We start from the raw sequence: 12,503 nt of genomic DNA on the forward strand, positions 1-12,503 counted from the left end.
AGGCGAGCAGGGAAGACCCAGCCTGACTCCAGAGCACCCCCTGCTCCTGCGTTCTCCCCGCTAATGAGGGAGCCAGGAGCACTTCAGTGCACAGATCATCCACAAACCCTCTCCCCATCTGTGTCCACCTCCTAGCAGCTATGCTTTTCTTTCTCGCAGCAGTTGCTAACGAGGCACAAAAGAATAAATGTTTCAAGTTGTGCGACCTCTCCTCTCCCCTGCCACTCGCGGATCAAGGTGCAGACAGCAGGAAGTGGAAGGGGAGGGCCGCCCCATAATCCCAAACTGGGTTATTTGACCCTCCTGATCTAGTTAACTATAGTCTTCCTGCACCTGATTTACAGCTGAGGGAAGGGCTCACTCCTGCAGATGGCTCCCCACGGGGCGGGGGTGGGGAGTCTGCACGCACCGGCTCAGGGCAGGGGCGGGATCTCTCTTGGCGGCACTTTCACAGCCGCGTTTATACACACGGCCTGTCCCCACCTCTCCCCTCAGGGCCTCCGGGAGCAGCTGCCGGACACTCATCTCTGCGATTTGACTTGTTTGTCATTTTTGCTCCCCAAGTGTGTAAATCCTTTATCCAGAGTGTGCAACGGCCGTCGGACAAACCCCCGGGGCCTTGCCCAGCCCGGTGGAAATCTGCCTCCGAGTCCACACTGGAGCTGAGCCCTCCAAGTGAGAGGCACCCCCGCTCACCGAAAGAACTAAGGCCGCAGAAGAGCAGAGGGAACCCGTGTGCCCGGCTTGTCCTACTTTCCTCTAATTGTACAAATAACCCCACCAGCTAACAGGTGCGGGGTGATGCACGCGCCAGGAACCTCCTCTGTGTCATTTCATTTAACCCTGGGAGGGAGGAGAAACTATTGTTAACCCCATTTTCAGGTGAGAAAACTGAGGCACCGACGAGTACATACGTTGCCCAGGGATGGAACTTGAGCCCTGGTCTCGATAACTCCGTGCTTTGAAAAGCTACCCACCCCGAGGCTGTTGGCTGGAGCCCACCTGCTGCTCTCCTGGTGGCAAAAGCTATGTCCCAGGTGAAATGCCCTCCATCGACAGAGGAGCTCAAGGCCAGGACACTGGGATGACAGCAGCCTTCAGAGGCAGGGCACTGGCGCCCAGCAAGGTGAAGAAAATGGCCAAGGATGCCCAGGGCATGGATGAGACCAAGGGCTGGGCCTGAAGATCCCGTTTAGCTTGGGGCGCTGTGTGGGCCCGGGCACAAGAGCAGGGACTCCTCATTTGTAAAGACCTTGGGAGCGAACCACCTCCGCCCGGTGTCTGCCAGCTTCCCACGTTCCCAGCTCACAAGCTTTACTGAGGCAGGACCAGGTCCTGCCCACCAGGGACTGATACAACGCTTATTTAAAAAGAGCACGTGGAGTGTGGAATGTCGACGCTGGACGGGACTCGAGACCATAAATCTGAATGTGACTCAGAGATGAGAGACGGAGGTCTAGGGAGATCACGTGACTTCCCCCAGACTTTAAAGCTAGAGCCAAATCTGGAGATCGGGATTTCCGACCCTCCCCAACCCCCAGGGACCAGCAGGCCCAGAGGCCACAGTTGGCATTGAGCATGGAGCTTCCATGGGATTGTCTCTTCTTCTCACTTCTGCTCTCCCCAGGGGACACTGGCCTTCATCGCACCCTAACACAGTTCACTCCTTGGTTGTGGCCTCTGCCCTCTGAGCTGGGAGCTGCTCCAGCCACTGAGTACCTTCCTGCCTAAGGTGACCACCCTTTCCCTGCACCCCTAAAGTGATGACAGGAAATGGAAACGTGACCAGGGACCTACAGAGTGCAGGGGCACTCCTGATGCTTTCAGGCTTTTGTGGGGTGCATGAACTCTGCCTGAGAGTCAGGAAGGGGTGGGGCCCCAGGTTCCTAGCTCTGCTTTGACTGTGATCAAGTCCAGACATACACATGGGTGCACACACCCGATCCCATGCTCTCACTGGACACTGGAACTTCGGCTGCCTAGCTAAGCTCCCAGCCTCACCTGGCAAGATTTAAATTTAAAAATTTTAAACACACACCCCCTCCACCCAGTTTTCATCAAGAGAGGCATAAAGAAAAAGACATTTAAATTCATTGATAATAAGCCTCTCCCCTCAAAAGAATAAACCCGGGGCCTAGGCCACCTTTCTCAACCCAAGAGTGCTCACTGTCCTCCTTCTTATTCTCCCACGGCCGTGGTTCTCGGCCTGGGCTGCACATCTGACCCACCTTGGGAAGCTTTTCAGGTTCCCAGGACCCACCTGGCCCGGGAATTAAACCAGAATCTCTGGGGGGTAGGACTCAGGCCTCAGGATTTTCGAATCTCCAGGCGATTCCAAAGTGCAGCCAAGGGTGGGACCCTCCACACAAGTCGGAGAAAGGATACAGACACTGTCAATAGCTTCTGCAACTTCAACTGAAATAACGTATAACGAAACCAATTTTACTAAAAGCGAACTGATATTAACAAGCTCCTACAATATCTCATCCACATTATAACAAACGGCATTGAAGGAAGTGACACTATTCAAGGACCTGCTGTACTGAGGATGCCCTGATGAGCAGGGAAAGGAGAGAAAAGGAAAGCTACACACAGTGGGCAGGGAGCCAAGGGGCGGCCCCAGGCGCTGGCTTCTTCCCCAACCCCTGGCAGAGCGGCAGGGGGTGGATGGGAGCAGCAGGTGTGCACTGGCCAGGAGAGAGGACCCACATTCCTCTGCTCCCACCGCCTGCATCTTCTGAGGACTCGCACCTTCCCAGCAGCCTGCATTCAATCAGCAGCGTTGACCGTGGACTTGAAGGGGGCAGGGCAGAGAGCGAAAGAAACAGGCTGCTCAGTGAGACGGAACGAAGCCCTTTGTGCAGGACGCTAGATGTGGTGGTTAATTTCTTAATTCTCATCGCGATGCGGTTCACGGGAGACTCCCGGAATGTCTTTATCCGTCGCAGATGGTTTGGGAAGATGATAAATTAATATCATTTAAATGGGGGCATGGCTGAAATGGTTAAATGGCAACGTCTTCTTTGCTGGCTCCAAAGGGAAAAGCGCCCCCCGGTCCATAAAGAAGACAAATGGTAAACAAAACCCCCTAAGCTTTTGACAGATTCCAGGACGCGTATCCTTCACAAACCATTCTGGGGAGAAAAGAGAGAGATTCATCTCATCTGACTTTGTATAGGACAACAGCCCCCGCCATAATGAGGCCTTCGCGGGGCTGTGAAATCGCACTGAATAGCCGGAGAGTGCAGCCGCCTGTTCCCGGGGCATGTTTATTACAGCCCTTTGTATGCCCCAGCCCTGCCAGCCTGGCTTGGTTCTAAACCACTGGAGAGGAGAAAGAACCCAACAAATTTGTTGCTACGAAACTTCCCGGATGGGGGACTGCATAATCACGTTTGGAACCGAATGCCCTCGCTCCACACCGCTCTTGTCTGGGTCCACCCCTGCTCTAGACGGAACAAGGTTGGGAGTCAGCCATCGCCAGGAGTGTATGGGTGGCCTCAGCCCCCTGCCGGGCTCCTCCCAGGCCCTGGGAAGTCGGGCGGTAAAGGGGGCCCTGATGCCATTCCTCCGGCCAACTGCCAACCTGCGCCAAGAGCCACGGCCAGTCGTCTCAGTGCCCCTGGAAAATGCATCGGAAACAGAGCAAAGGAGGAGGCAGGCGGCCTTCACCCGAGGGCTAGGCCGAGGCTCCCTGAGGGCAACCCCAGGAGGCCAGGGCATGGGGGTAGCTCCTCAGCGACAAGGTCTGGAAGCTTCTGAGAGCAAACCCTGGGAGATCAAAATACTGGGCCAAATGCTTCCGCCAAAGGAATCACTTCCTTAAGCCATCCAGCCCTGGAAGGCAAGACAGCGGGCTCCATGGAGGTGATGAAGAGACCTCCCTCTGCAGATCTCAACGGTGCATATCCCGCCCCCCTCCCCCCACCCCCAGCATCTCAGCTCCTCCACCTGGTTCCTGACAAGACGGCAGGGTCTCTCTTTGCTGAGAAGTATCCTGAGAGGGAACTGAGGAGTCCAAGTTCCCACATCTCCTTCAGGGGGGCGGGGGTGACAGCAGGAAAAGAAGGGCAGAGGGGGGGACCTGGAACTGTCAGGTCACATTCTTCTTGCTCAGCGCTCAGAGCAGTTCCTCCCCGAAGTGGCTTTTCAGCAAGCATGAAGCCCTTCGGGCAATGCTGTTCCCCACCAATCAGTGTTAGGACCAGCCATGTAGCGTTTTCCCTCACCAATCAGGTGGCAGGATCCTGGAAGCATTGTTTTTCCTCACCAATCAGGACACACTGAGAGTCCCGCCCTTTCCTGTCACTTTTCCCCAGCAGGATATGCAGGAATCCTTCTGAGCAGAATCCATCCATACGGTCCTCCTCCTTCTGTGGGTTCTTCTCCCTGTGCTCCTACCAAGACAGGGGCAGCTGCTGTCCAGGGCTGAGAGGGAAGACACAGCCACTGCGGCTGGCCACAGCGTTTGAAATAAGACAGGGCCACACCCTTGCCTGCCTGCACTTGTTCCTCTTGGGGGCTGAGTGTCTACACACCATTTAACCAGGTGGCAGAGCCCCAGAGGATGACCTGCAGGTTCCAGAATCCTGTGGCTTCTTGACATCTCACTCGAAGCGGCAAGAGGCCACACGTGGGCCTTGTCCCACAGCAACGGAGGGGAGGAGGGGGAGGCAAACGGCAGGGCGGCCAAGATGCTCCTTCCTGTCTCTCCAGGGGACACACCTTCCCTGCTCTGACAGCGGAAACAGACAGGGAGAGCCCAGACCGTCTCACCCACCAGCAGATTTCTCCATTCATCCAGCTGAGTGGCCACTTTTGATCAAAATTTGTTGGCCAAATCCCCAAGATATCTGTGTGCAAGCAGCGGTTTATAAGACCTTGGCTTCACTTTCTTCTGTCAGTGAAATACAATGAACACTTGGGCATAGGTGAAGGAGTTGGATTACCTTCCAATTATGTTCTCTGACAACCCAAAGCCCTCACTTGCTGGTCATGTCCTGCTCATGCCTTCCTGCCACTGCAGGCCTTTGTTGAGTCCCTTTGCCCAGGCCGATTTCTTAGTCCCTGCTCAAGTCTCCTGGGGGGCGGGTTCTCACCTGGATGAGTTGTTGTTTGATGTGGAAATAGCCCAACTACCTTTATGCTTAAGTTTCTCTTGACAACCACCAGAGGCAGCCTTAAGTCCACAGATCAGAAAGGAGAGCCACCTGTTCATTTGGAATCGAAGGGATTTCTCCCGGAAGACGCAGACTGGGAACCTGCTTTGTTTTTGTTGGCTTGTGGGGTTTTTTTGCGTATGTTTTTTGTTTGTTTTTTTGAGAAAAGCGTTTCAAACAAGCAAGGCCAGCATCATGGGCACATGCTCATAAGGTCACATGCTTGATTGAAGCTCTGCTGTTGCCGTTTTGAAATCCTTAGCAATTCCTGAACAAGAAGCCCTGTATTTCCTTTCTTTTATGTATCTCTGTGTGTGTGTATTACTGATTGCAGAGAGGAAAGGAGAGGGAGAGATAGAAACATCAATAATGAGAGAGAATCATTGATCGGCTGCCTCCTGCACACCCCCTACTGGGGATGGAGCCCGAAACCCGGGCATGTGCCCTGACCGGGAAGTGAACCGTGACCTCCTGGTTCATAGGTAGACGCTCAACCACGGAGCCCCGCCGGCCGGGCACGAAGCCCTGTGTTTTCATTTTGCACCGGGGCCTGCAGGTCGTGCGGTTGTCCTGCGCACCAGTGCCTGACATCGGGTGGGTTTCCTGTTGAGAAGATGATGCTCTGGCTTCGTCCAAAGGCTAAGCAGTGGCCACAGAAGGATTTCTCTGCGGCAGCTCATCACCTGGGCCCGAGTCTGCCACGGCTGGGGTCTCTCAAGTGTCCCCCAAGAGCCCTCAGAGATATCAGCTTGGGAAGCCATGCTCACAGCAAGCCCTGGCTCCAGCCTCCAAATTCTGGACCCAAAGAGCCCCGATTCCTGGAATTCCCAGAAGCGAATGGGGTGGGGCTCATTCCTCCCCCAGTATCATGCAGTTCCCTGGCGTTTCATCAGCTCTTCTGAGCCATCTCACCATTGTTTCTTTGTGTTCGTGGGAGACAACAAACACGCAACATTAAAACATCAGTGCCTGCTTCAGTGAACGGAAATAGTCTCCATCTCCCTGTCGTACTTTGTCCTGAGCCGTAAAGCTACTTGCAGGTGGATTAAATGCTCCTTCGGCGACCCTGCCCCTGAAGCCGCGCTGTCTGTCTGTGCGAGCTGGGGGTGGGGCAGGAGGTGCATGCGACATCCAAAGAAATCCGTCTGCCGGGTTTTGGTAAAATAGAGCCCTTTGTGCGATGGTAAGCCGGGTGAACCTGACCCCCGCCCTGTGGTATGCGGCACACCTGTGCGAGGGACAAGCAGCTGGGAGGGGGCGGGGCGACCTGCACCCTCGCAGAGATCACACCTCCTTTCTTCTTCTCCCAGTCATTGCTGCATCGCCCCTTTGTTTGGGCCTGCACCTCCGAATGCCAGGGAGGCCCTGCGTGCGTGCGTGCGTGCGGGCAGGCGCGTGTATGATCATGGACAAAAGCGACAGGAAAGGAGAAGCAGCGAGGAAAGAGAGGGGGCAGGGGTGCCCGAGGCCCGCCCCCGCCACCTACCTTTGCAGGCCTTCCGGTGGGTGATGGGCTTGCCCATGTCGCGGTAGTAGCCCTCCTTGCAGTAGTGGCAGTGGCGGCCGGCCGTGTTGTGGCGGCAGTTGAGGCAGACGCCCCCGCTCTTGCGTCCCGACAGCTTGTAGAGCTCCATGTTGAAGCGGCAGCGCCGGGCGTGCAGGTTGCAGCTGCAGGCTGTGGAAGGGGCAGGGAGAGCGTCAGGAAGGGGCACCTGGGGGCCGGAGACTGCCCCCAAGCCCCCTCCTCCACCCGCAGAGCTTCTCCTAGGCTCCCCTCTTTCCCCCACACACGCTCATGGACCACCCTGCAGGCCTGAACCACGGGGAGACTTCATTTCCCGCGGCACCCGGCCCGCCATACACACTCAGGGTGGGGAGGGGACCTGGCATCTCCTTGTGCCCAAATCCGCTTGCTGAGGGCTGTATTGTGCCTCCCCCATTCACCTGCTACCCTAACTGACCCCGGGACCTCAGAATGTGACGTGTTTGGAGATGGGGCCCTGAAAGAGGTGGTTAGGCCTTGAATGAGGCTGTGAGGGTGGGCCCTCATCCAATCTGACTGGTGTCCTGGGAAGAGGAAGTGTGCCCCCGGAGCCAGACACCAGGGCACACACACACAGCTTGCTCTAGGCCAGTGGTCGGCAAACTCATTAGTCAACAGAGCCAAATATCAACAGTACAACGATTGAAATTTCTTTTGAGAGCCAAATTTTTTAAACTTCAACTATATAGGTAGGTACATTGTTATTAACTTAATTAGGGTACTCCTAAGGCTTAGGAAGAGCCACACTCAAGGGACCAAAGAGCCGCATGTGGCTCGAGAGCCGCAGTTTACCAACCACCGCTCTAGGCCAGTGGTTCTCAACCTTGGCTGCACATTAGAATCACCTGGGAATCTTTTTAAAATCCTGATTTCTGGGCCTCATCCTCCGGAAATTCTGTTTCTTTGTTACTAATGTTGTGGCCCCACTCCATAACAAAGAAACAGAATTTCCGGAGGATGCGGCCCAGAAATCAGGATTTTAGAAAGATTCCCAGGTGATTCTAATGTGCAGCCAAGGTTGAGAACCACTGATCTAGAGTGTGCCCTGTGTGAGGACCCTCTGCCTGCCCCCCCTATGACTTTCCTCGCCTCTGAGGACCCTCTTCTCCCAAGCCCCCTCCTCATCTGCCTGCAACCTGCTCACCCTCCATGTACTGGTCTCAGCTGTCACTTCCACGCCCACTGTCACCTCCACCAGCCTGGCTTAGGCAAGAGGGCCATGGGCTCCCCAGGCATCGGCACAGCCCCCACAGCCCTCCTCATGCCACCCCGGGAAGCGCGCTGCCTGCCTTCCCCCTTAGGTCTCTAACGCCAACATAACTCCAGCTTAGATCCGCCCGATCTTGCTCACCCTGTCACATAATTTGCCCTGCTTTTGGGCTAAGCTTGTTTTAAATGGCATTTTATGTAATTTCTAAGGAAAGACGTGCTTCATGCCAGACATTTGAAAAACAAAAGCAGAAAGGAAAAAACTGCACTCCGGCTGCTAACACGGGGGGCCGTCCTCGCAGACCTGAATGGACATTTGCTCAGCTGTGGAGCTGTTCAGTTCTGCAGCCACGGATCACACGGTGCATCTCGGGCTCGTGGCCTCGTGCCTCATAATGGTGAGCATTTTTTGTGTCAGACAATGTTCTTCATGATTTTGAAAGCCTGTCTAGTCCACCACTGTCCGGACGCGTGTGATGGGGCTGCCTGGATCTGCAGTGGGTGCATTTACACTCAGGGCCTCCCCGGGTTGGGTGGCTGGGTTGCTTCCAGGTTTTCACTATTATTATAAACAACACACCGGGAACCACCTTTGCACTCACGACTTTTTACTCTGCTCTGATGACGGCTGTACAGTAAATTTCTCAAGACAAGACTTGGTAGTTAGGTTTGGGGTCTACATGTTTTAACTTGGGATCCAAACTGCCACATTCCCCTCAAATAAAGGCTTCCACTCCCATCAGCAGGATATGAGAGCTCCTAGTGGACACGCCCTTGAAAAGAATAATAATATGCATTTTGTATCAGCATTCATTTTTTAAAAAAAATCTTTGCCAATTCGTCTGGAAAACACACACACACACACACATATGATGTTAATTTGCATGTCTTTGATTCCCAGTGAGGCTGAACATTTCTCCATGTTTGTTTTTCTATTCATACTTCACTTTTTGTGCACTGCCTGCTCATGCCATTTGCCTAGTTTTCAAACAAGGTGTTGTTTTTTCCACCGTGTCTAGCGCTCTTAATGTGATGGATGAAAAACCACCTGTCCTTTCTACTATATAAGCTGCCAATGTTTTTACCAGTTTCTTATTCAGGTATTGCTTGTGTGGTTTTCACAAAATATTTGCCCCTTTAATGTTTTCCTGTGACGTCATAATAAGCTTCTTTAAATGTCCTGCCCGGAGTCGCCCTCCACATCGCGCCCCCCTTCGTCACTTGATTCACACGTCGAGATGGACAAGGGCTTCCGAGGAGGCTCAGCGGGGAGACAGAAGGCAGCTCACGCCTGACACCTGGAAGCAGCTGGACACAGGAGGCCAGGGAAGGCCTCCTGAGAGCGTCACAAGCTCCCTCAGCTCCCCAGCCCTCGGGGCTGAGCTCAACCAAGTACAAAGAGAAGCCACAGCCCCCAGCACTGGGGGTCGTGCATACCCAAGTTCATTGTCCCTGTGGACTCCCTCAGCCAGTCCAGGATGACGGAGCTTCTCAGCGCGGTTAAGTGACTACCAGCCCGGGACCACCAAGCCAGTAAATGGGGGGGGGGGGGCCGGGACCGGAACCCAGGTCTTCTGGCTCCTGGTCCACTGCCCTCGTGGAAGGAAGAACAGCTGGGCCTAGACTCCAGCCTGGCAGGGAGGCTTTCCTACCAGCACAGAAGCCACAGGGCCTGGCTCACCTGCCCAGGGACAGGCGTCTGGGAAGACCACCCAGGCCTCACCCTCTCGGGCCTCTCATCCTGGGAAAGGACTCAGGGGCAGCATCTTCTCCTTCCTTCTTGGAGGCAGATGCTAATCCTGTGTCCTCCTCTGTCAGGATGGCTCCAGCTGCCCCCCGCCCCCCCCCCCAGCCTCTGAGCCCCTGCTGGGAGCTCAGCCTGCGCCCCCACCCCGACTCCCACGCCCACCCTGAGGAGAACCTTGGGCTGGTTTCTCCCTTCCACAGGCACCTACACCAACAAAAGGTTCTTCAAACAACTGGCCACACAAAAGAAAACTCAAGAGGCTGAACATCAAAAGGCAGGGCTCCCCCCACCCCCACCCCACCCCCACCCCTCGGCTTGGAGCTGTCAGGGGACATCAAGTGGCGATTGCCCACGCTCAACCTTCTGCAAAGTATTTTACAGCTTGTTTTCTTTTCTCTTTGTTTTATTTTCTCTGCACAAATGGAAAAATGCAGCAGGCAGAGCAGCTCACATCTGGATTCCCCCGCTGCTCCACACACAGATGTCACCCACCTCCCCACCTGTCCCCGGCCCCTTTCTCAGAGACACCGTAATCCCCTGCGCCTTCCTGTTTATCCCCTGCCTCTCTCCGAGGCAAAAATATTGGGTATTAGTTTCATTATCAGATTTCAAGGCGGGGAGGAAAGGGCAGCTTTGTGAGCACAGAGAGGTCAGCCCCGGGCAGAAGGGCGGGGGGCGGGGGCAGCACAACTTCTGAGGAACCAGCACAGGCTGCCCCGTGAGGCGCTACGTCCTGTCCAGGGGTTCCCCCAGCCACCCCGAGCTCTATGCCCCCTCACCTGTCATGTGGGGATCACCAAGGATACATCATGTGTGGCTGCATTGCAGACCCAGGGGCATAACATGGGGCAGGAGGGAGGAGGAAGAGACCCCCCCCCCCACACACACACACCCTAACCAGAAACCCAACAGGAAATGCGGCCCAAGGGACGAGGTTCTGTTTTCTTCTCCCCTGAGAAGTTCTCCTATGTCCTCGTTAACATATGCCAGTCACCACTGCTCCTTAAGCTTCTTCAAAGCTCTCCCACCAACCTGGACTGTGCAACCCCTCACCACCCCAGGCCAGTTCAGTCCAACACACAGGTAGGCACTCCGGCCGCCTGCCAGGCCCTGTGCCACTGGCCGTGAGGGAGACAGGGTGGACAGGGCTCCCCCGTCCGGAGCTCCCCTCCGGAGGGAGGTGGAGGGACAGGCAGGCACGCTCAGCAGCAGCTCTAAGACAAAGTGAGGCACATGCTGTCTTTGGCTGTGTTGTTTCCATGGGGGGACAGTGTTTGCCTCATACCCTCCAGCCCAGAGCAGACCTCCATGTTTTTGTTGCACAAATGAGAGAGAGCAAAAGTAAGTCAGACAGAATATGGATGGACGGGTGGATGGATGGACGGACAGACGATGGATGAGTGCGTGAATGGGTGGATGAGTGGATAGTAGGTGGGTGGGTGTGAATAGATAGGCGGGTGAGTGGATAAATGGGTGGGTGGTGGATAGATGGATGGATGATGAATGAGTGAGTGGTTGGATGAGTATGGATGGATGGATCAGTGGGTGAATTGGCAGGTGGGTGGATGAATGAACAGATGGGTGGATGGGTGGATAAATGGTGGGTGGGTAGTAGGTATAGACAGGTTGAAGGAAAGATTGTGTGGTCTGCCCAGACTACCCCCTGACAAGCATGCTCCTGTGAGATGCGGCATTCCTTTTACCTTGTATTGCTACTTTAACGGTCTGTTCAAGTAGACTGCAGTGCTTTAAGGAGAAGAACCCGTATCTAGGATGCCCCAGACCAGCGGTCACCAACCTTTCAGACCTCACGGACCACCAGTGATCCACAGACCACCGGCCGGTGGCCGCTGCCCTCGACTCCTCTCACGACCTTGAGTGGGGCCTTGCACAACAGTGACTGAGCCCACACCTGCTGTTTGATGAGTTTACCAAGCACGCATTGGCCCTCCCCCGAAATGCCCGGATGAGCTAACCCCCAGTTCCACCAGGGCGAGCCCCGGCCCAGAAACAATCCAGCGATATCCCCGCCCTGTCTCTCGGGATATCTGGGGCCTGGCTCCCCGAAACTTCACGTGGCTCGGGGCTTTCAGTGGAGCAGGAAGGTCACCGGCGATGGGCCTCCTCGGAGGCTCTGTGCGTGGCCCAGGGCCCCTCCTCTGCCCTCCAGCACACAGAACCACACCAACACCCCTCCCTCCTTCCCAGGGCAGTTCTTTTGAGAAGGTTCCCCGTGTGATTTCTGCAGCGTAACAGGGAGCTTGGACTGACATGTCTGCGCTGTCCAGCGTAATGGCCGTACGCACCATCTGCAGGCTGGGGGCCCAGTCCCCGGCCCCGGGCTTCCTGCGCACCCTTAGCACAGCTCTCACGCCTCCCACTGCCACGTGTCTAGGCCGCAGGGGCAGGCTGGGCATGTGGGCACGTGCAGGGTGGGTGGGGGCTGCTTCTCTCGCCATTTCTTTTGCTAATTTTATCTGTGGCTGCTGGGAAGGACCATGAGACCTACTCACCACACAGTGTTCACAGCCGGCAGGGGGTGAGGATTAGAGTGGTGCTTCTCAACAGGGGTGACTGTGCCCCCGGCAAACATTTGGCAACATCTACAGACACTTTCAGTCGTCACAGTTGGGGAGGGAGATGCTACCGGCATCAGCATCGAGGGGACAGAGACCAGGGAGGTTGCTAAACACGCACAGAACAGCCTCCCCCCTCACCCCTCCCCCCCACCCCACCCCCCACACAAAACAGACCTATCCGGCTCCAAATGTCAACAGCGCCAAGTCTGAGAAGCCCTGGGTTAGGGAGACTGTCTGTCCACACCCCCGGGGGTGTGAATCTTTAC

General features: G+C 55.5%; 1 protein-coding gene across 1 annotated transcript in view; it reads right to left on the minus strand.

The window, feature by feature from the left end:
* Window positions 1-12,503, minus strand: part of NTN1 (netrin 1) — a 159,747-nt gene that overhangs the window by 35,872 nt on the left and 111,372 nt on the right. Inside the window, exon 2 of the mRNA XM_014446420.2 lies at window positions 6,646-6,834. Coding sequence (XP_014301906.1) covers window positions 6,646-6,834 — 189 coding nt within the window. The remainder of the gene's footprint in view (window positions 1-6,645; window positions 6,835-12,503) is intronic.

This window comes from Myotis lucifugus, unplaced genomic scaffold (assembly GCF_000147115.1).
Source record: "Myotis lucifugus unplaced genomic scaffold, Myoluc2.0 scaffold_538, whole genome shotgun sequence".
Taxonomy (NCBI): domain Eukaryota; kingdom Metazoa; phylum Chordata; class Mammalia; order Chiroptera; family Vespertilionidae; genus Myotis; species Myotis lucifugus.